The sequence below is a fragment of the Myotis myotis genome, unplaced genomic scaffold (genome assembly GCF_014108235.1).
Source record: "Myotis myotis isolate mMyoMyo1 unplaced genomic scaffold, mMyoMyo1.p scaffold_m19_p_3, whole genome shotgun sequence".
NCBI lineage: Eukaryota > Metazoa > Chordata > Mammalia > Chiroptera > Vespertilionidae > Myotis > Myotis myotis.
Window position 1 is genome coordinate 123169944 of NW_023416335.1, and position 24577 is coordinate 123194520.

General features: G+C 42.5%; 1 protein-coding gene and 1 pseudogene across 2 annotated transcripts in view; one reads left to right on the top strand and one right to left on the bottom strand.

Moving 5' to 3' along the window:
* Positions 1–23941, top strand: part of TIGAR (TP53 induced glycolysis regulatory phosphatase) — a 35006-nt gene extending 11065 nt beyond the window's left edge. Inside the window, exons 3-6 of one of the 2 annotated variants that reach the window (XM_036299357.1) lie at positions 4158–4279; positions 8792–8869; positions 19859–19969; positions 21500–23941. In XM_036299357.1, coding sequence (XP_036155250.1) covers positions 4158–4279; positions 8792–8869; positions 19859–19969; positions 21500–21931 — 743 coding nt within the window. In that variant the 3' untranslated portion in view covers positions 21932–23941. The remainder of the gene's footprint in view (positions 1–4157; positions 4280–8791; positions 8870–19858; positions 19970–21499) is intronic. The other variant, XM_036299356.1, reaches the window with a different exon arrangement.
* LOC118650870 lies at positions 1643–1955 on the bottom strand (annotated as a pseudogene).
* Positions 23942–24577: the final 636 nt, after the last annotated feature.

Sequence of the window (24577 nt, forward strand, 5' to 3'; positions counted from 1 at the left end):
GTTTGCCAACTACGGGTCTAGGTAATTTTAGAATGACAGTTCTCTTAGCACCTGGGAGATATTATTCTGTTGCTTTTTGGTTTTTATTGTTTCTCTTCAGAAGACTTCTCTCAGCCAAATGGTGTTCCATGGTAGGTAATTTGTCTTTCTCTGAAACTACTTTTAAAATCTTCTTTGATTTTGGTATTCTAGTTTATCTTAATATATATATATATATATATATATATATATATATATATATATATATATATATATACACACATACACACACACACTAGAAGGCCCATGCACAAAAATTGTGCACTGGCAGGGAAGGAGGGTCCCTCAGCCCAACCTGTGCCCTCTCAGGGATCACGTTGCCGCTCGCCCTGCCCACTCTGCCCGCCCCACCCACCCCACCCAAGACACCACAGGCCCAGATCCCGCGCTAGGGCGAGTGGCTGCTCAAATCCTGCTGCTGCCTGCCCAAGACACGGTAGGCCTGGATCTCAGCTTGGGCAGCCCAGCGGGATCTGCCTGCAGTATGCAAATTAGCTGCCATCTTTGTTGGCGGTTAATTTGCATATCTTGCTGGTTAGCCCATGGGAGGCATAGCGGAGGTACGGTTAATTTCAGTCTTTGTCTATTATTAGATAGGATAGGATTTAAGAATGTTTTTTCTGCTTGATTACATTGTATTTCATTTATCTGTGGGTTTCTTGAAAATTCTCAACTATCATTTTTCCTATATAATAAAAGCCTAATATGCTAAGTGTCCGGTTGGCCGTTCAACCAATCAAAATGTAATATGCTAATGATATGCTAGGGCAGTTCAACTGCTCGCTATGACGTGCACTGACCACCAGGGGGCAGTCGACCAGTTGCTATGACATTTACTGACCACCAGGAGCGGGGGAAATGCTCTGACTGGTAGGTTAGCTTGCTGCTGGGGTCCGGCAGATCGGGACTGAGCGAGATGGGCTGGACACGCCCTGGAGCCCTCCCGCAGTCCCTCCCCTGTTGGCCAACAACCTATGTCCCTCCCCGGCCCCGATCATGCACTGGTGGGGTCCCTTGGCCTGGCTTGCACCCTCTCACAATCCGGGATCCCTCAGGGGATGTCGGAGAGCTAGGCCAGGCTGAGGGATCCCACTGGTGCACGAATTTGTGCACAGGGCCTCTAGTTTCTTCATAGTTAGGAATTTTCATTTTTTCTGTCAAGCCTCTAATAGATCAGAGATGTGTTCCATCTGTATCCAGCCTGTATTCTGGGTATGAATTCAGGCCTGTCTTGGAGTTTATTAAGTCACTTTGCAACTGGATCCCCCTTTATCCACTGAGGAAATTTTTTTCTCCTTCAGGAATTTTATTTTTCATTATTAAAAGATCTATTTAGTTCTTTTAGAAGGCTATCTGATAGTTTTTTGTTTTTTTGTTTGTTTTTGGTGATCACATTTATTGGAAGAGTTGGAGAAAAATAAAAATGCCATTTAGCTTAAGAATTTGTGAGTTATGTGCAAATAAACTCATTTCAGGAGCAAAAGAATCCTTGGTCATTTCTTTATATCAAAATTTACTCAGGTTTCTCTTTTGAATATCTTCTACCTTTAAAGATGCAATCATATAAAGTCTCCTAATTTCCACACAGGGTATATTCTTTGTTTCAACCAACTCTTAATGGAGGGACAGCCTGCACAACACCATCTCCCTGGACAAAAAGCATTGATTGGAATATTCCGTTTTGTTGATTTATATATCTCTTCATATGTTTCTTCATCAATTTCTGTAGTAGTCACAGTTTCTTCCACATCTTCCAATATCATATTTGAATGTTGATCATAAGCATGTAATCTACCTTGAAGCTCTCTGTCATTTCTCATTTTCATATGAATTCGCTCATCCAGGCTGAGCCTGATAAGATCCAGGGGCTCTTCTACAGTGTTGGTAGTTTGTTGCTGCTCCACATCATCCACCATATTTCAAACCTTGTCTGGTAGTTTTTTATGAGTTTGTGTTTGCTCATTTTTGTCATTCTGCCTGTATTTCCTGATTTCAATGTTAGAAGTGTTACTGGTTCTAAATCTGTTATGATTTTTATGACTTCCATTCATGATGGATTAATTTCTTGTGTGATTAAGTCTTTGACTAAACTATTATTTGCTCTAAATTAATAGAAAACTTGTTAGCCTTTATTGAGAACTAGAGGCCTGGTGCACAAAATGTGTGTGTGTGGGGGGGGGAGTGGCACGGTCCCTCAGCCCAGCCTGTACCCTCTCCAATCTGGGACATCCCTCTTGCAATCCAGGACTCCTGGCTCCTAATTGCTCACCTGCCTGCCTGCCTGATTGCCCCTAACCTCCTCTGCCTTGGCCCCCGCCACCGTGGCTTTGTCCAGAAGGATGTCTGGAAAATGTCCAGTCTATCTGGTCTAATTAGCATATTACCCTTTTATTAGTATAGATGATTTGCTCTGAAAAGGATTTGCATTTTATTTTACTGCTGACCTGAAATTGCATTAGCCTCCCTTACACGATCTCTGATTTCCAGGAATATTCAGTGCAGTTCTCCAGTTCTCCCACCTTGCTGTGTCAGTCAGCCTTCCCCCCCACCCCCCCGCCCCACCCCTGTGCTAATATCACAGCAACTCCATTTTCTTGTGCTCAGGGTTTTTTGGACTCTTGCTTTGTCTCATGGAGATTTTTTTTTCCTCATATCCTGTGAGCCCAGGAATGCACATCTCTCTCTGTCTGTCTCTCTCTCTCTAGTTCTTTTGTAGTAGGGTAAGCCTTCAGAGTATCTAATGGAAATAAAGTATTTTTTAAGTGAAAATAGAGAAGGGGGGAGGGTGGGAGTGAGGGAGGGGAAAGTAATACAATACGGAGCATTTGGCCAATGGAGATCAAGGGAAAACTTTCTTAGGTGATGATCCTACCACCCAAATATAACACCTAAGTTGAGAACATGAGATAAGAGCCAGCATTAACAAAATATAGCTACTGAAGGGATAGGAAAATGTGAAAGTGGAAAGCTTGAGACAGTTGAATTTTTATCATATAATTCCCATTAGGCAAACATTCTTTTGGAAAAATTTGAATACTTGAGCCTTTTATAGGATTACTAGAAGTCCGATGCACGAAGATTCATGCAAGTATAGGCCTTTCTTCCCCTGGCTGCCGGTGATGGGGGGCTTGCTCTGGCAGCCTGTGCAGTGGCAGCAGCGGTGGCAAGCCCTGCGCGCTCTGGTGCCACTTCCTCCTGGCCCTCCTTCTCCGGAGAGTTCCTCTGTGCAGCGCTGGTGCTCCTGGGGAGGCACGGAGGGGAAGAGGTAGGGGGAGCGAGGCAGGCGGGGAGGACTGGAGAAGTTGGGTGCACTAGTGCATTTCACTTTCCCATTGTGAAAGTGGGATGCAACTGGCCCCCTTCCTCATCCTCTTCCTCCTCCGCCCTCCGCCTCCTGCCCGCCCGCCCTCCCTCCACGCCCATCGCCCCTCCCCTCTTGATTTGGCGAGATAGGAAGGAGGGAGGTCTGATAACTTGGGTTACTGTGTAGGTGGCCTCTTTCATCTATTCAAAACAAAGCTGAGCTGCCTGCCGCTGCCGCCACAGCTGCCACCATCACCCCTTGGCTGGCCCGGGGCTCCCGGGGTGCACTAACTGTGCACTGAGGAAGCTCCCATGAGTGTCTGCACCTGCAGGGCTGCTCCAAAGCTAGGGTTTTGTTTACCAGAGCAGCGCGGCAGTGGTGGGGTGGGGGGAGATGCCAGACACCAGGAGCTATGACCTCAGGCACCAGAGGGTTGCCTCTGAGGCCGGGGGCTGGGCCACAGGGAGGCTGCAAGGACAGTTGACAGGTGTGGAGCGCGGCAGGGAGGCCCTGAGGAGGCACGCTGCCCAGAGAGGCCGGGGGTGGGGCTGCCACCATCTTTGTCAGGTTAATTTACGTACTCACTCCTGATTGGCTGTGGGCATTGTGAAGTGATGGTCAGTTTACATATTTCTCTTTTATTAGATAAGATAGCTCAATTTTACTCGTCAGTTCTCTGGAATGTTATGTGGAAAAGTACCCAAGGAAATATTTCAATAAAATATAAATAAATGCATTTATAGTCTCTTACATGTGAGTTAATTTGCGTATCTTATATTTCTGAATGATATTGTTTCTTTTCTTAATCCCACAGGACAAGGAGTAGATGAGCCTCTTTCAGAAACTGGATTTAAACAAGCAGCTGCTGCTGGTATATTTCTTAATAATGTGAAGTTTACTCATGTTTTCTCCAGTGATCTCATGAGGACAAAGCAGGTAAGTTTAGAGTGAAGGTTTAGGGTGATGAGTCAAAAGTTTCACCAGTGTAACCTTGAAAAATCTGCTACCAGAATTCATAGGGAATTAAATCATATACAGACTACCCCCAATATTTCCCTCTCCTCAACAGAACTTTTTTTTCCCATTGTACTTTATTTTATTTTGGTAAATTTTAAATTAGAGTAGCTTGAGAAAAGCTATCTAAAAAAAAGACAAAGAAGGTGTGGAGAGAGAAAGCCAGAAGAAACAATAGGCAGGAGAATTTAACACACAAAGCCATCAGATGTTGGAATTACTAGATACAGTTAAAAAACAATAACTATAAATACGAGACATTTTTTGAAGTATCTTAAATATCTTTAGGGAACAGATTGGTATAAAAATTACCTAGAGATTTAAAAAGGACCCAAGTCAACTTCTAAAAGCTCAGTGGAAGGACAATTTTGTGACAATTACGAAGGAATAACAGGGCTGGGTTTAGCCTTCCCACATGAATAACTAGAAAATAGGACAAAATTTGTGAAAAACTATTTTCAGATATTGGACTTCAGGCAATGTAGGTTTATGATCCCCAAAAGAAGTGAAACAGACGAGGTGAGCCCTAGGATTGTCCTGACTTTTCTGCTGAAGCAATTCCCAGACTCTGGTAGGAGAAGCCACATAGAGCCCAATGGTCTCAGTGAGTTAGGTGATAGAGCTTGGAAAGGTTAAGTAACTAACTTTTTTTTTTTTTAAATATTTTATTGATTTTTTACAGAGAGGAAGGGAGAGGGATAGAGAGTTAGAAAATCGATGAGAGAGAAACATCGATCAGCTGCCTCCTGCCCACCTCCTACTGGGTATGTGCCCTCAAGGTACATGCCCTTGACCGGAATCGAACCTGGGACCCTTCAGTCCGCAGGCCGACGCTCCATCCACTGAGCCAAACCGGTTAGGGTGTAACTAACATTTATGGAACAGAGTACTGGAAGAGAGAACTGCACAAAGAAAGAAGTCTAGAAATGTGTGTAGGGATCCCCTTGAATCTTTGGTGGACTTAATTTGCACACGTGTAGGGTGTAACTGCCTGTGGCCAGACAAAACACAACTTCAGGGGGGAGAGCAATTGCTGGGGAAGTTGTAAGCTGAACAATTCCTAGAGCTCAATTTCATTTCCCATCAGCTAAAGTGGAGAGATTTCATTGAATGCATAGAGCATAGAGTAGAGTTGTCATAGTATTACACCTTAATAAGTGAGGCTAAACTACCCTTAGAGGAACGTAATGAGGAAAGAAATAGAGAATAAAAGAATCAAATTTATCTTCTGTAGATGAAAAATACAATATTCTGAAATGAAAATGTTATGGGATGGAATTAACAGCAGAATAGATACTGTCGAAGAAGAGATCAGTGAACATGAAGACATAGAAACAATATTTTAAAGTTGTAAAAAGGAAAAAAGACTAGAAAAGGAACATTGAAAAGTCTCAGAGAAGTATAGTATGACATTAAGCAATTTAATTTACATGTAGTTGAAATCCCAAAAGGGAAGTGGGGCATGAGTATGAGGGTTAAAACAAATAATTTGAATAAGTAATGACTAAAATTTTCCCAAATATTTACCCAGTGAAAATTTTTTGAAAAATTAGGTGAAATAAAGACTTTCTCTCAAGCAAAAGTTGAGGGACCTAAAATAGTACCATATTTTTTATGGTCATTTATTTTTGAGTGTTTTTGGTTTAGGGTTTTGACAAAGGTACCAAGATAATTTAGTGATTGAAAGGGTAATCTTTTCTATAAAAGGTGCTGAAACATTGGGCTATCCATATGGAAAAACATGAACTTTGACTCTTACCTCACATAACACAAACATTAACTTATGATTGATTATAGAACTAACTTAAAAGCTAAATTTATAAAAATTCTATTTAAAAAATAAAAACCCACAGAAGACACGTTGAGATATTGCCTCACACCTGCCAGAATGGCTACCATCAGTAAATCAGCAAATAAGTGCTGGTGAGGATGTAGAGAAAAGGGAACCCTAGTATACTGTTGGTGGGAATGCAGACTGGTTCAGGCACAGTGGAAAACAGTATGGAGTTTCCTAAAAAAATTAAACTGGAACTACCTTTTCACCTAGTGATCCCACTTCTGGGACTATTTCCTAAGAATCCCGAAACACCAATTAGAACGAATATATATACCTGTTATGTTCATAGCATCATTATTTGCAACTAGAGGCCTGGTGCATAAAATTTGTGCATGGGATGGGGGTAGGGACCCTCAGCCTGGCCTGTACCCTCTCCAATCCGGGACCCCTAAACCGGCAGTCGGACATCCCTCTCGCAGTCCAGAACCATTGGCTCCCAACCGCTCACCTGCCTGCCTGCCTGATCACCTCTAACCGCCTCTGCCTGCCTGCCTGATGTTCCTAACTGCTCCCCTGCCGACCTCATTGCCCCTAACCGCTCTCTGCCTGCCTGATTGCCTCTATCTGCCTCGGCCACACCACTGTGGCTTTGTCTGGGAGGACGTCTGGAAGATGTCCGGTCTAATTAGCATATTACCTATTAGTATAGATAAGTAGCCAAGATCTGGAAACAGCCCAAGTGCCCATCAGTAGAGTAGTGGATAAAAAAGATGTGGTACACCCTAACTGGTTTGGCTCAGTGGATAGAGCGTCGGCCTGCGGACTGAAGGGTCCCGGGTTCGATTCTGGTCAAGGGCATGTACCTTGGTTGCGGGTGCATCCCCAGTGCGGGGGTGTATGGGGGGCAGCTGATCGATGTTTCTCTCCCATTGATGTTTCTAACTATCCCTCTCCCTTCCTCGCTGTTAAAAAATCAATATAATATATTTTTTTAAAAAGATGTGGTATATTTACACAATAGAATACTATGTGGCTGTAAAAAGGAATGAACTCTTGCCTTTTATGACAGCATGGATGGACCATGAGATTATAATGCTAAGGGAAATAAGCCAGTCAGAGAAAAATACTATATAATCTCACTTCTATATGGAACCTGATGAAAAAAATTAATTGACAAACAAAATAGAACCAGAGACATGGATACATGGTACAGACTGACAGATTGGGGGTGGGGGAGAGGTCGGCAGGTGGGATGAAAGAAGGTGAAGAGAATAATCAAAGAACATATATGCATACTCCATGGTCACAGACAACAATGTGGTGAGGGCCAGAGGGATGGGAGGGTGGCGTCTAGATGGAGGGGGTCAAATGGGTGACATCTATAATGTCAACAATTAAAAATTAAATTAAGAAAAAAAGAAAACGAGGAAAATCTTTATAAAGGTTTCTTGGGACAAAGCTGATAATTCTACAGAATTGTTGGAAGATAACAAATTATCAGATCCAGAAAGTATAACAAAACACAGGATAAAGAAAACTCTGCATCTACATTTAAAACAAAATTGCAAAACTCCAAGGAATAGAAAGGAAAAGTATCATGTACTAAACACCAATATTAGGCTATCAACCAATTTGACAGTATCAGTAATTTTTTTAATACGCTGAGAGACAGTAGGATTAACATAGAGTTTTATACCCAGCAAAATGTTTTCTAGTGGAGGTGAAATGAGAGCATTTCAGACAAATAGGCTTGAAAGTAAAGAACTTTCACAGGATAACAGAAGGAAAATAATTCCAAAAGGAAAGTATGAGTTTTAGAAAAGAATGGGCAAAGAAATTAGTAAAGGTTTAGGTCAATATAAACAACTATTTATAATATAAAACAGTAACAATGATAATGTCTAATTTGTGGGTAGGGTATTAAAAAATAAGGCTGGTTGTGGACTTAAATTACTAGTTTTGCAAATACACTGTCCCTTGTCCATTAAAAGTAACCAAGCACACAATGAGAAGGAAAGAAAAATAAATAAGTACAAATGGCAGCAGAAGTAGCCATGGCAGTTAGCTGATAATGGGAGTTATCAGACAAAGGCTTTAAAATAACCATTTAATGCAGAGGTAAAAGCATTGAGAATTTCAGCAGAGAACAGGAAAGTACAAACAAAAATCAAATGCAAATTCTAGAACTGAAAATAATACTAAAATTAAGACTCAATGGGTTTAACAGCAATTTAGACACCTTGAATGGAGATCAATGAACCAGAACCTTTTCTATAAAGAGCCAGAGAGTAAGTATTTTAAGTTAGGTGGGTCATGTGGTCTCAGTCACAGCTATTCAACTCTGCTGTATTACTGTGAAAGCAGCCTAAACAATACGTAAATGGCTGTTTTCTAAGAAAACTATTCACAAAAAGTGATGGTCTGGATTTGGGCTATAGCCTATAATTTGCTGACTGCTGAATTAGAAATTAGGGTAGAAGGAAATATGAAAATCTGGCATGAAGAGAGAAAGGATGAGCAGTACCGAGAGGTAACTTTTACAAAGGAAAATGATTTCTAGTTCTTTTTTATTCATTAAGAAGGTATGTATTATTTTGATGTCTTGGCCAGAATGATTATTTTTATGAGAAGAGAAACAGTTATCTTTCGATTTTCAGACAGTGCATGGGATTTTGGAGAAGAACAATTGTTGCCAACATATGACAGTGAAGTATGATTCAAGACTTCGAGAAAGAGTAAGTAGCTTATGTATTATTCTTTGCCATAGTCATCAATAACTACCTCAGGTTATCATATGGCTAAAAACTAATTACTGCTAGAAATATGGAAACAGCTAACATTTGTTGAGAATCTATGCTGTAATAGTCACTGTTACATACTCTCAGAGATAGAATAGATAGTGTCTTATTTAACTACTAGGAGCCCAGCGCGTGGTTTGAAATTGTGCAGCGCTGTGCACCCTCGAGTCTCCGATCCGGCCCTGCCTCGCTCCCTGGGCCCGGCAGCAGCCACGACCGCTGCTGGTCGGCCCTGCCTCCCTCTCTGGCCCTTGAAGCAGCCCCCGCCACTTCTGATTAGGCCCTCCCCCAGCGCAGCCCCCGACTCTCCGTGTGCAACCTCCTCCTGTCCAATCGACCCATCACGGTGTCCCAGTTAATTAGCATATTCTAGTATATATAGATATATAGATTTAAAATCATATGATACACATTTTTAAAAAATTTTTAATCCTCACCCAAGGATATGATCATTGATTTATTTTTTTTTTTTTTTATTTTTTTTTATTTATTTTTTTTAGAGAGAGAGAGGAAGGTGGGGGGCAGAGAGATGTTCACATTGAACGGTTTGATGATGAGCAACATTGAACGGTTGCCTCTTGTATGCTCCCCAACCGGGGATCAAACCTGCCGCAACCTAGGTATGTCCCCTGATCAGGAATAGAACCCACAACCTTTTTGTGTATGGGACAATGTTCCAACCAACTGCATCTCCCGGCCAGGTGAAATCATATGATATGCATCTTAAATTATAAAAGCGCAAGGTGTATTTGTAAGAATTTAACACAGTAGCCCTAACCGGTTTGGCTCAGTGGATAGAGCATCGGCCTGCGGACTGAGAGGTCCCAGGTTCGATTCCGGTCAAGGGCATGTACCTTGGTTGCGGGCACATCCCCAGTAGGGGGTATGTAGGAGGCAGCTAATCAATGTTTCTCTCTCATTGATGTTTCTAACTCTCTATCTCTCTCCCTTCCTCTCTATAAAAAAAAACAACATTAAAATATATATTTTTTTAAAAAAAGAATTTAACACAGTACAGAATTTAAAATAAAATTCAAAACCTCTCTCCCTCAGCTTCCCAGTTCTACTGCCTGATTTTAAGTATAAGTAGCCCATTTTAGGTACCAGAAATGAATCTTTTTGAAACTGTGATTTAGCTAAAGCTGTAGAACAATTTCACATCTGAGATTTGGCTCCAGGTCTCCTAGAAGACTTTTTATTATGCTCTATAACTCTGACCTATAAAACACCTAACGCCCCTGCCAGCCCTGTGCTTTCTTACATAACCAGACAGAAATGTAACAGAATGGCTAGGACATCTTTAAAGAATTACTTTACTTAATGTGCTTATGTTCTCTGTTATGGCTCAACATACATACTAGAGCTCCAGCATACGTGCTGCTTGGAAAGGCTCATTTTGCTCAAATGGTAAACAAAAGCACCTTGAATTCAGTGAACACCAAACAGGGCCTGTTATCATCAAGGAGTAGCAAGTGTTATTTTTTTTTTTTTTTTTTATAATTATTTTGTTTATTTTATTTTATTTTTTTTTCCTTTGGATTATTGGCAGGAATTTTTTTTTTTTTTATTTTTTTTTTTTTATTGCTTAAAGTATTACAAAGGGTATTACATATGTGTCCATTTTATCCCCCCGCCCTAGACAGTCCCCTAGCCTCCCCTATCCCCCAATGTCTTATGTCCACTGGTTATGCTTATATGCATGCATACAAGTCCTTTAGTTGATCTCTTACCCCCCTACCTCCTGCCCCGCAACCCTCCCCAGCCTTCCTGCTGCAGTTTGACAATCTGTTTGAGGCAGCTCTGCCTCTGTATCTATTATTGTTCAAAAGTTTATAATGGTCTCTATTATCCATGAATGAGTGAGATCATGTGGTATTTTTCCTTCATTGACTGGCTTATTTCACTTAGCATAATGCTCTCCAGTTCCATCCATGACGTTGCAAATGGTAAGAGTTCCTTCCTTTTTAGAGCAGCATAGTATTCCATCGTGTAGATGTACCACAGTTTTCTAATCCATTCATCTACTGATGGGCACTTAGGCTGTTTCCAGATCTTAGCTATGGTGAATTGTGCTGCTATGAACATAGGGGTGCATATATCCTTTCTGATTGGTGTTTCTGGTTTCTTGGGATATATTCCTAGAAGTGGGATCACAGGGTCAAATGGGAGTTCCATTTTCAGTTTTTTAAGGAAACTCCATACTGTCTTCCATAGTGGCTGCACCAGTCTGCATTCCCACCAGCAGTGCACAAGTGTTCCTTTTTCTCCACATCCTCTCCAGCACTTGTCGTTTGTTGATTTGTTGATGATAGCCAGTCTGACAGGTGTGAGATGGTACCTCATTGTTGTTTTGATTTGCATCTCTCGGATGATTAGTGACTTTGAGCATGTTTTCATATGTCTCTTGGCTTTCTGAATGTCCTCTTTTGAAAGGTGTCTATTTAGGTCCTTTGCCCATTTTTTGATTGGATTGTTTATCTTCCTTTTGTTAAGTTGTATGAGTTCCCTATAAATTTTGGAGATTAGGCCCTTATCAGATATGACATTGGCAAATATGTTTTCCCACACAGTGGGTTTTCTCGTTGTTTTGTTCATGGTTTCTTTTGCTGTGCAGAAGCTTTTTATTTTGATGTAGTCCCATTTGTTCATTTTCTCTTTCGTTTCAAGTGCCCTAGGAGCTGTATCAGTGAAGAAATTGCTTCGGCATATGTCTGAGATTTTGTTGCCTTTGGATTCTTCTAGAATTTTTATGGTTTCCTGTCGTACATTTAAGTCCTTTATCCATTTTGAGTTTATTTTTGTGTATGGTGTAAGTTGGTGGTCTAGTTTCATTTTCTTGCATATATCTGTCCAATTTTCCCAACACCATTTATTGAAGAGACTATCTTGGCTCCATTGTATGTTCTTGCCTCCTTTGTCAAATATTAATTGAGCATATTGGTTCGGGCCGATTTCTGGGCTCTCTATTCTATTCCATTGATCTATATGCCTATTCTTGTGCCAGTACCAGGCAGTTTTGAGAACAGTGGCTTTGTAATACATCTTGATATCTGGTATTGAGATCCCACCTACTTTGGTCTTTTTCAGGATTGCTGCAGCTATTCGGGGTCTTTTTTTATTCCAGATGAATTTTTGGAGAGTTCGTTCTAGATCTCTGAAGTATGCCATTGGTATTTTAATGGGAAGTGCATTGAATTTATAGATTGCTTTGGGTAGTATGGACATTTTAATGATGTTGATTCTACCAATCCATGAACACGGTATGTTCTTCCATCTGTTTATGTCTTCCTCTATATCATTTTTCAACGTCCTGTAGTTTTCTGAGTAGAGGTCTTTTACCTCTTTAGTTAAGTTTATTCCTAGGTAGCTTAATTTTTTGGTGCGATGGTAAACGGGATTGTTTTTATAATCTCTCTTTCTGAAAGTTCACTATTGGTGTATAGAAATGCCTCGGATTTCTTGGGGTTAATTTTGTATCCTGCTACATTGCCAAATTCATGTATTAAGTCCAGTAGCTTTTTGATGGAGTCTCTAGGGTTTTGTATGTATAATATCATGTCGTCTGCAAATAAGGACAGTTTTACTTCCTCTTTTCCAATTTGGATGCCTTTTATTTCTTCTTCTTGCCGAATTGCAATGGCTAACACTTCCAGTACTATGTTGAAGAGGAGTGGTGAGAGGGGGCATCCCTGTCTTGTTCCTGTTCTTAGGGGGAATGGTGTTAGTTTTTGTCCATTGAGTATGATGTTGGCTGTGGGCCTGTCATATATGGCTTTTATTATGTTGAGGTATGATCCTTCTACTCCCACCTTGCTGAGAGCTTTTATCAAAAATGGGTGTTGAATTTTGTCAAATGCTTTTTCTGCATCAATTGATATGACCATGTGGTTTTTTTCTTTCAATTTGTTTATGTGATGTATCACGTTTATTGATTTGCGGATATTGTACCATCCTTGCATCCCTGGGATAAATCCTACTTGGTCATGGTGTATGATCTTTCTGATGTACTGCTGGATCCGATTTGCTAAGATTTTGTTGAGGATTTTGGCATCTATGTTCATGAGGGATATTGGCCTGTAATTCTCTTTCATTGTGTTGTCTTTACCTGGTTTTGGTATTAGGGTGATGCTGGCTTCATAGAATGAGCTTGGAAGTGTTCCTTCCTCTTGAATTTTTTGTAGTAGTCTGAGGAGGATAGGTTTCAGTTCTTCCTTGAATGTTTGGTAAAACTCCCCTGTGAAGCCGTCTGGTCCTGGGCTTTTGTTTGCTGGAAGCTTTTTGATGACTGCTTCAATTTCTTCCATAGTTATTGGCCTGTTGAGATTTTTAGATTCTTCCTGATTGAGTTTTGGAATGTTGTATTTTTCTAGGAATTTGTCCATTTCCTCCAGGTTGTCTAGTTTGTTGGAGTAGAGCTGTCCATAGTATTTTTTAACAATCATTTGTATTTCTGTGGGGTCTGTTGTTATTTCGCCTCTATCGTTTCTGATTTTGTTTATTTGGGTCCTCTCTCTTTGCTTCTTGGTGAGTCTGGCTAGAGGTTTGTCAATCTTGTTTATCCTTTCAAAGAACCAGCTCTTGGTTTCATTGATTTTCTGTATTGTTTTTTTGGTCTCTATGTCATTTATTTCTGCTCTAATCTTTATTATTTCCTTCCTTCTGCTCACTCTGGGGTTTTCTTGTTGCTCTCTTTCTAATTCTTTGAGTTGTAGAGTTAGATGATTTACTACCATTTTTTCTTGTTTGTTGAGATAGGCCTGTAGAGCTATAAACTTCCCTCTCAGGACTGCTTTCATTGTGTCCCATAGGTTTTGGATTGTTGTGTTTTCATTGTCATTAGTTTCCAGGATGTTTCGAATTTCTTCTTTGATTTCATTGGTAACCCAATCAATATTTAATAGCCTGCTATTCAGCTTCCAGGTGTTTGAGTATTTTGGGTTGTTTTTATTGTAGTTTATTTCTAATATTATGCCATCGTGGTCTGCGAAGACGCTTTTTATGATTTCAATCTTCTTGAATTTGGGGATACTTTGCTTGTGACCCAATATATGGTCTATTTTTGAATATGTCCTATGAGCATTTGAGTAGAATGTATATTCCCTGGCTTTCGGGTGAAGTGTTCTGAAGATGTCTATTAAGTCCATCTGATCTAGTGAGTCATTTAGGATTGCTGTATCTTTGCTGATTATTTGTCTAGAAGACTTATCCAGTGCTGTCAGTGGTGTATTAAAGTCCCCTACAATGATTGTATTGTTGTCGATCTCTCCTTTGATATCCTCCAGGAGTTTTTTTATGAATTTGGGTGCTCCTGCATTGGGTGCATATATGTTTACCAGGGTTATATCTTCTTGTTGTATTGATCCCTTTAGTATTATGAAGTGGCCTTCCTTATCTCTTGTTATGGCCTTCACTTTGAGGTCTATTTTGTCCGATATAAGTATTGCTACCCCAGCTTTCTTTTCCTTTCCATTTGCCTGAAAGATATTTTTCCATCCTTTCACTTTCAGTCTGTGTGAGTCCCTTCTAATGAGGTGGGTTTCTTGTAGACAGCAGATGTATGGGTCATGTTTTTTTATCCATTCAGCCACTCGATGTCTTTTGTTTGGAGCATTTAGTCCGTTTACGTTTAAAGTTATTATTGAAAGGTACTTGTTTGTAGCCATTTCTGTTTTTGTGTGGCTGTTTTCTTTCTGAGCTTTTTATTTCTTATTTTTATACCAGTCCCTTTAGCATTCCTTGCATTGCTGGCTTGGTGGTGATAAACTCCCTTAGCCTTTTTTTGTCTGTGAAGCTTCTTATTTCCCCTTCAAGTTTGAATGATAGCCTTGCTGGATAGAGTATTCTTGGATTCAGTCCTTTGCTTTGCATCACTTTGTAAATTTCCGTCCATTCTTTTCTGCATACCAAGGCCACGCTTTCCAGGTAGCTAGAACTTTTAAACCACAGTTTCTACCTGAAATAATTGTACTTTACTTTAGAAATTGGATTACTGCTATCCTGGCATAGCTGCTAAATTTCAAAATGGTCACAATTTTCCTGCTGGGGAATTCAAGAAGCAAACCCATAACTATTAAGGCCAAAACAGTCTCGGGTTTTTATTCTGTACACAGCAAAAGGTCAAGTTCAGCTCAAAACTATGCGCACTCGTTTTTAAACTGGCCTTTTCCTTTACATGTGCACAGAAATCCTGGATGCATTTATGAATTTGTAAAAGCTTTTCAATTCTCTATCTACAAGCCCTTTAAGAAATACAAGCTCTATTGCCCTTATAAAGCCAACTGCTCAAAACATTGGTCTATCATACCACTAAAATTATATTAAGACCATGATTGCTAATTTAGCATTAAATAAATCTGGGAGGCAGGCACACTTTCTGCCCCATCTGCATTTCCTTAGTAAAACTCCGCCTTAAAACTCCACCCCTGAAATCCCATCCTGCCTCAGTGAGCAGACATTCCTTTTGTGATTGACTAAGTCAGAGGGAGGGGCCTGCTGTTCCAAGATGGCGGCCCCCAGGGGCACGGCATGCCATGCGGCCAACATGGCGGCTGCCAAGTCAGGCAGCTTAACATTGTGGCGGTCTAAACTGTTCTCTGACAGAAAAGATGATTTCCTCATTCTCACAATAAACAAGGGAAGAGCAAACCAAAACCCCTAAAAGATAGATGGCCAACATTATATTGCAGAACTTTTTAAAATCTTAGGTAGCAAATTAAATACGCTAGCCCAAAACCCTATCCGAAAACGGACGGTGCGCACATTAGTTTTAAGCCAGCTTTTCTCCTAACACGTGCACAGAAGTCCCAGACGCATTTACTTGGGGAGGGGGTGACCTATTTCCACAGACCCTCACTCAGGCGGCCACCCGACCACCACACAAAGGAGGGGGGAGGGCAATCCCCCTCCCTCCACACTCCCACACTTTCACCAGACATTCATTCAGACTTTAAACAATCCATTCAATTCCTAACAACTTCCCAACTCCTGAGGGAGCTCTAAAGCCTCCCCCAATCTCCTTGAAATGATCAATCACAATACCCAAAGGAGCAGTCTGAGTCCATCCCATAACATCCATCCAGTACAAACACAGAACACTAAACAGGGCCCGAAAATACAGGCTTCCAACTCCATGGAAGCAACTAGACGTTGGCCTTACACCAAACCGGCAGGAGCGACCTGCCTCGTCTCAAATCCGCGAGGGGCATATCCATCCCTCGTGAGGGGCATATCCATCCCTCCTGGGGTGAGGGGCATATCCATCCCTCCTGGGGAGCGGAACGTCTTCCAACTCTCCCCTGCCTGTGGTCGTTCACGGCGCGTCCGCCTAGACCCCTCAGGCAATTACAGATTCCAGAAACGAGCTCACACTGAACAGAACATACAACGACACACACATACCGCGGTCAGTCAGACTCTTCGGATCGGGAGTCCCTCGATGGTCTTGGGAATCCCAGACGAGCCCCCAAATGTTGTGCCCAGATTTCATGATTCCCAAGAACCCACAGGGAGCCAGCGAGTCCGATGCAAAAGCAAAGAGTCATTCATTTCAAACCTAGGTTTGGCTCCCCTGCCACACTCACCAATGCAACGGTAAGCTCCAGTGGCCAAGAGCACCTTGAATTCAGTGAACACCAAACAGGGCCTGTTATCATCAAGGAGTAGCAAGTGTTATTGATCATTCAGCTGCACCATCTCTTCGCTCTCTCCCTGAGTAATTACATCCTCTCTTATGATTTCTGCTAATGAGCTGATTTCTAAATGGGTACTTTTAGCTTAGATCCCTAAACTGTATCAAACTGCCTACTGTTCATTTCTGTTTGAATGCCCCCCAGCTACTTCCTGCTCAGTGAGCTACACTCTCCTCTCCGTTGGGCTCCTGCTTTACCCAGTTCAAATAGTTTATTTTTGACTCTTCACTGTATCTCACACTGCACATCTGTCCTCTTGTCAATTCTACCTCTAAATAGTTCTTGAATCCTTCCTCTCTCTGCAAACCCACTGCTGCCATCTACTGCAGTTCACTGTCCTCTGTCCCCTAGATCACTGTCACCTAGCTTTTCCTGTTCACTGCACTCCTTTTTCAATCCAATGTCCACACCACAAGCCAGAGTAATCTTTGGAAAATTGGGTTGCTGCACACCTGTATAAAAGAGTCTGCTACTTCCCTTTTGTCTTCAAAGGTTGTCTAAGCTCTTACCTGTTTGGCTGTGAGCGTGCTGTGGGATCTGACCTGTTGTCTCCACCTGCCTCCTTCCCCTTCCCTGGTGATTAGTGGCCAGTTTAATAATATTAGCAAGCACTTACATGGTGCTTACCACATTTTGGCCCTGTTGCAAGCTCTGCAAGTTTATTAATCTTTGCAACAAGCTGATGTAAACATTCAAAAACCTCATGTTTTAGCCCCCATTTTACAGGTGCAGAAACAATGCCACACAGAGGTCAAGCCCATGCTCGGAGTAACAGAGTAGTTTATTGCAGAGCTCAATGAAAATCGAGGCCGCTGGGCTCTGTGGTCTATGTTCTGGACCTCTGTTCACGTGTCTCTCAGATATCTTGGCATCTGGCGTCGCCCAAACAGCCTGTGCTCTTTCCTCACTCGGCCTGGAATACTTGCTCCTTAAACCTAGCCCACTTCCACCCACCCCAAGGCTTGGGCCTTCAGTGATGTCTCTGCTGTATGTGTCTGTGTCGGTATTTCCCTCCATCACAGCACTTCCTGCTGTTCCTAGGCTAGTGTCTCCACCACGCTGCCATCTCCGCAGGGGCGGGAGCCACGTGTCTCCCTGCTCTTCTTCACTCTGGCCTTCCTGTCTACCATGCTTCAGTGTAGTGTTTGGAATATTGAATCAATGGATGTTTCCATTCTTAAAAAAACAAAGCCAGTGATGATAATTAATGTTCCTCTTTGTAATAGAGGTTACTCCAGATATAACTGAGAATGTTAGAAGTTGGACTTGAGGATTATAAGAGCACCTGGAAAAATGTGCCTATTCTCTTATAAAAAACTAGAGGATCGGTGCACAAAAATTTGTGTTCTGGGGGGGGGCGGTCCCTCAGCCCGGCCTGTGCCCTCTCGCAGTCTGGGACCCCTCGGGAGATAACGACCTGCTGGCTTAGGCCTGCTCCCGGGTGGCAGAGGGCAGGCCCAATCCCTAGGTGCAGCCCATGGTCGGGCTCAGAGCAGGGCTGATTGGGGAGTTGGGGCGCCGCCCCCTGTCATGCACAGAGCAGGTTGGATCAGGAGGTTACGATACCACCCTCAGTCACGCTCAGGGTAGGGCCGATTGAGGGGTTGGGGTACTGCCCCCTGTCACACTCAAGGCAGGGTCGATGGGGAGGTTGCGGCGCCACCCCCTGTCACGTACAGAGCAGGGTCCATCAGGGGGTTGGGGCGCTCCCCCCTGTCACGCACAGAGCAGGGCCAATCAGGGGGTTGAGGAGCTCCCCCCTGTCACTCACAGAGTAGGGCCGATAGGGGAGTTGGGGCACCGCCCCCTGTCACACACAGAGCAGGGCGGATCAGGGGTGCCACACCCTCTCACACTCAGGGCAGGGCCGATGGGGAAGTTATGGCTCTACCCCGTCACACACAGAGCAGGGCCCGTGGGGGCCAGTTGGGGTGCCGCCCTCTATCACCCACAGAGCAGGGCTGATCAGGGGGTTCGGGCGCCGCCACTGTCACACTCAGGGCAGGGCCAATGGGGAGGTTATGGCTCTACCCTGTCACACACACAGCAGGGCCCGTGGGGGGTGGTTGGGGCGCCACACCCTGTCACACACAGAGCAGGGCCGATCAGGGGGTTGGGGTGCCGTACCCTGTCACACACAGAGCCACAGGGCGATCAGGGGGTTGGGGAGCTCCCCCCTATCAGGCACAGAGCAGGGCTGATCAGGGGGTTGGGGCGCCTTCCCCTGTCACGAACAGAACAGGGCGGATAGGGAGGTTGTGGCCCCGCCTCCTGTCACACACAGAGCCGCAGGGAGATCAGGGGGTTTGGGCGCTGCCCCCTGTCACGCTGATCCCGGTGCCGGGAGGCCTCGCGGCTCTGCTGATCACGGTGCTGAGAGGCATATTACCCTTTTACTATATAGGATAGAGGCCTGGTGCACGGGTGGGGGCCGGCTGGTTTGCCCTGAAGGGTGTCCTGGATCAGGGTGGTGGTCCCCACTGGGGTGCCTGGCCAGTCTGGTTGAGGGGCTGATGGCTGTTTTCAGGCTGGCAGGTGACTGAAGCTCCCAACCGCTCCTTTTTTTCTTTTTTTTTTATTCTGGGCCACCTTTAGCTCTGAGGCTTGGCTTCAGCTCTGAGGCCTCGGCTGCTGAAAGCAGCCATCTGGTTTGTTTGGGTTCTATAATCGAAACACTGTTTCAACTCCAGCTCTGAGATCCCCGCTAGCTGAAAGGTTTCTGGGGTTTTGTTTAGCTTCTATATTTGTAACAGTGTTTCAAACTGCAAGCTCAGAGGCTGGCAGCGGCAGGCGGGGAACGTTGGAGTCCTCTGTCACCAAAGCAAGCAAGCCTCATGTTCGCTTCAAGCTTCCTGGCTGCCGGCCGCCATCTTGGCTGGCAGTTAATTTGCATATCGCCCTGATTAGCCAATGGGAAGGGTAGCGGAGGTACGGCTCATTACCATGTTTCTCTTTTATTAGATAGGATAATATTTTACTATTGGACTCTGACTGATGGTGTTGTTGGACTCTTCTGGTATCATTAGTGCAAACTATAAAAAATGGTTTGTCTCCAATATTTTATTATGCAAGTAATCCATTATCATTGAGGGGAATTAGCAGTTCAGTGATATAATAGGGTAAGTAGAAGGAAACCACACTCCTTCATGAGGATGCTTGTTCTAAATTTGTCATAAACTTGTACTTAATTGTTATATTGCAAGTTAACTGAGGCACTGCTGTCTATTGGATATTGCAGAAATACGGGGTTGCAGAAGGCAAGGGGCTGAGTGAGCTGAGGGCAATGGCCAAAGAAGCTGGGGAAGAATGCCCTGGGTTCACACCACCTGGAGGAGAGACCTTAGATCAGGTACGTAGCCCTGGGGCATGTGATGAACTAGCCAATGTCACAGTAGCTGAAATCTGATTTAAAAAAAATTTTTTTTTAGAGAAAGGAAGGGGGAGAGAAAGAGAAACATTGATCAGTTGCCTCCCACATGCACCCTGACCAGGGATGGAACTCACAACCTAGGTATGTGCCCTGACAGGGAATCGAACACACCGCCTTTTGAGCCATACCGGCCAGGACCTGACATTTTTTGTAATTTCCTTTTTTTAATTAAATTAAATTTTATTGATTTTAGAGAGGAAGGGAAAGGGAGAGAGAGAAATATCAATGATGAGAGAGAATCATTGATCAGCTGCCTCCTGCATATCCCTTACTGGGGATCGAGCCCACAACCCCTGGCATGTGCCTTTGACCGAATTTGAACCTGGGACCCTTCAGTTCGCAGGCTGACTTTCTATCCACTAAGCCAAACCAGCCCGGGTTTTGGGGTTTTTTTTTGTAATTTAGATGTTCCTAAATTTTAGCTAAGCAGTTTGAAAGTTGTTTGGTTTATAAAACAACTCTGCGTGATGCCATTTTTTCCTTTCTAAGCTATCCTGGCTTTCTCGTTGATTTTAAGTTGGCAGTCATAGCTGATAGTGGATGGAAAGGATGTGTGTTATTACATACTACTGTTAAGAAAACTCTGAATATGAAGCAGTAACTTAAGCAGTGGTAGTGGTAGTCAGTAAAGCAGGTGGTGGCGTTCAAGAATGACAAGTAGAACACCTGAGAGGCAAACTAATTCACACTGAAATCTTCAGGCCTCTACTGCCTCCCTGACAGCATCACCCGGCTTGCCTTACTTTGGACCGTTCTGCTTTTGAATTGTATTATTGGTTATTTCCCCCCTATTCATTACTTTCATGTAAAAAATTTCTATAAATTTAGAAAGGAAAAGTTTTTTTTTTTGTCCTTGTTCTAAGTACACTAAAGTGTCAGATGTAGTCTCCTAGTTAATACTGTTTTATGGGCTTCTGTTTACTTGCATATTTTCCTAACTAGACTGTGAGTGCTTTGAGCTAGGGATTAGGAATTGTATCTTACTCTTCTTTGTCCCCATTGTGCTTTCATAGTTTCCCGAAGTATGGTGGGCACTTACTAAAGTCCATGGAACTACTGACTGAATGCATAGATACACAGCATTTTGCCCTGGCCTGTGTGGCTCGCTGGTTATAACGTCGGCCCCCACACTGAAGGGTCTTAGGTTTGAATCCCGGTCAAGAGCATGTACCTGCATTGCAGGTTCGCTCCCTGCCCCCGGTTGGGGTGTGTTTGGGAGGCAACCAATTGATGTGTCTCTCTCACGTTGATGTTTTTCACTTTCTCTCTGCCTCTCCTCTTCCTCTCTCCCTTCCACTCTCTTTGAAAAGCAATGGAAAGAAATCTTCATGAAGATTAACAACAAAAGAAATAGTATTTTATGACATTAGAAAAATCCAATCAGGCTTTATGTTTATGTTTTAAGACAGTCAACAATGTCACTTTATTTCACCCTTTATCTCCTTGTAGGTGAAGATGCGTGGAGTAGACTTCTTTGAATTTCTTTGTCAACTGATCTGGAAGGAAGCAGATAAAAAAGAATCGTGTTCCTTAGAAACTCCAAGCAACTGTCTGGCAACTTCTTTGGCAGAGATATTCCCTTTAGGAAAAAGCTATGCCTCCAAATTTAATTCAGACAGCAGCGCTCCAGAATTAGTAGCCAGTGTCTTAGTAGTGAGTCACGGTGCTTACATGAAAAGCCTGTTCGGTTATTTTCTGAATGACCTTGAGTGTTCCTTACCAGAAACTCTGAGCAAATCTGAACTTACATCAGTCAGTGCCAATACAGGGATTAGTCTCTTCATCATAAACTTTGAGAAAGAAAGAGAAGTTAAACCAACAGTTCAGTGTGTTTGTATGAACCTACAGGAGCATCTAAAAGAAATGACTGAAACTTGCTAAATTTAAACTCACACCAAAATTGTAACAGTTTTGAGCCTCTGAGGGAGGGAGTGCCTTTGACTTTATTTATTTTCATCCTCTGCTCTCACTAAATTGGAAACAGTTAAAAAAAAAAAGCTGTCTATTTAGCAGGTTTTTAAGTTCAAATGGAATCATAGCCACATAAAACACTAATGGAAAACCATTTAGAATTGATTTGTCTGAGTACAATTGGTATTTTCCAGAGTATTTTTACTACCCTGCTTACTTATGTCTCTGGATTGTAAAAGGAGGAAGGAACGCAGTATTGCAAATTGGGGGATTAGTAATCTGGTTACACTTTTTTTCCCCCCCTTTTTAAAAAATGTTGATATTTTCCTTTAATGTCTGAAAAACCTAGCTTATTTTATTGGCTCACGGTAAGATACTGTATGTTTTGTACTATCTCCAGCCATGCTTGGAAGAAGGAACTATTTATAATTCTCACTGCATATTTACAGTGTCGATGTTATATTTTAAAAGTCCTTAAATAAAAAAGGCTTACCATCAAGTTTATATAAAGCAAAATGACACTAGTTTTCAATATAGAAATCAACGGTTGGAATTGTTCCCTCTAGAGCAGCGGTTCTCAACCTGTGGGTCGCGACCCCTTTGGCGGTCAAAAGGACCCTTTCACAGGGGTCGCCTAAGACCATCCTGCATATCAGATATTTACATTATGATTCATAACAGTAACAACATTACAGTTATGAAGTAGCAACGAGAATAATTTTATGGTTGGGTCACAACATGAGGAACTGTATTTTAAGGGCCAGAAGGTTGAGAACCACTGCTCTAGAGGGTTTGAAATGTGGGTGAATGCAGAAGTTCTTGTCTAATATGTAGGCTGAGAGTTCAGTTTGAGAAAGGCTGTAAAGAAAGTAGAGTTATCAGGGTGCTGCACAGTAGCCTCAGAATAAAAGTGGGTGCTTTGTTGAAAAAGAAAAATCGTACTCTGAGAACTGCAAATGTGGGGGTTTTGTGGAAGGCACGGACGAGATTGCCTCTCTTTTCCCACCAGGTGGCACTGGAGAAAAGGGATTTTGGTTAACTTAATTTCAAGCATATGATTGGATCCTCAAAAATTCTTATCTATCCCAGGCTTTTGGGGTTTAGGTGGAGGGGGGGCAAAAGAGAAAATGGGGAGACATCTGTAATACTTCAACAATAAAATAAGCAAACAAAAAATCCGTATCTAAATGAAGAGGTGCTTGACACGTAGTCTGCTCCTCAGTGTGCATGTTGATGAATGCTCTGGGTCTCAGCTTAGAAAAGAATTAAGCCCTAGCTGGTTTGGCTCTGGAGAGAGCCTGCCCACTGAAGGGTCCAGGATTCGAATCCGGTCAAGGACACATGCCCAGGTTGTGGGCTTGATCCCCGGTAGGAAGTGTGATTCATCAATGTTTCTATCTCTCCCTCTCTGAAATCAATAAGAATACATAAAGAAAAAGAAAAGAATGCTGAAGTTTGTCGGTTAAGGCTAAAATGATGTATGGTCGGCTTTTACTTTGAACATCATTGAAATGTGTGAAGTTCAGCATCCTGCTGGGCTCCAGCAGTTTTCCTACCAGTATTGGAACAGCACAGTTGAACACCAGGGGAAGTGGGCTGCAAATGAAAATTTGACAAAGTAACCAAAAAGTACAAATAACAGATGCCTACATTTCCATCATCCAAAAGTAATGCACCCCCTTTTAAGATATATTGTGATGTAAGTCAAATTCCTTATGTAACCAATTCTCAGTCCTGTTCCCCTCTGTACTCTACAGAGGCAACCACTACAATGAATCTATGTATTCACCCATTCTTTACATCTTTACCTGGTATAAGGAAATAATATTGTTTTGGTGTCAAAAATGTACATAAATACCTTCAAGCTGTCTGTATCCTTTATTTTCACTCACTGTGGGGGCTCTATTTTGATTTGTATAATCTACTTATAACCACTGTATTCTGCTGAATAAATATGCACGTTCTGTGTCGTCTCTATTAGTGGGCATTTAGGTGTATCAGCATTTTTCTGTAGGCACAATGCTGCAGAAACTGCCATTTGCGTCTCCTGAGCTGTGTCATAAAACACGTGCACCCTGGGTAGATAAGAGCGCAACCATCTTCAAAATGGTTGTTTTGCAGCCTTACTAGAGTTCCAAAACTCCTGTTTTCCATGTCTTCGTTAGCACTTGATACTGTCTGGACGAAATTTTGTTAATATAGTGAATGGAAAATACTGTTACTTTCCTGGACTTTTCTGGGATTCCTAATGGGTCTGGGCGTTTTTTCATCTGCGTTGACGATTAGGACTTCCTCACTGGTATGGCACCAGTGTATTTCTTTGCCTGGTTATCACTTGGGCTATTTGGCTTTTTCTTCGCGAGTTTCAGGAGTAACATCCCAAATACCTCCCAGTTTACTTGCCTTTTACATTTTATCATGCATCTTTTTAATTTTTAAATTTATTTTTTAATTACAGTTGGTATACAATGTTAATGTTTGTTTCAGGTGTACCCATAGTTAAACATATAACAGTGAAGTGGTCCCCCTGATAAGTGTAAGTGCCCACCTGGCATGATGCATAGTTATTGGCTGTAATCCATATGCTGCACTTTACATCCCTGTGACTGTCTTCAT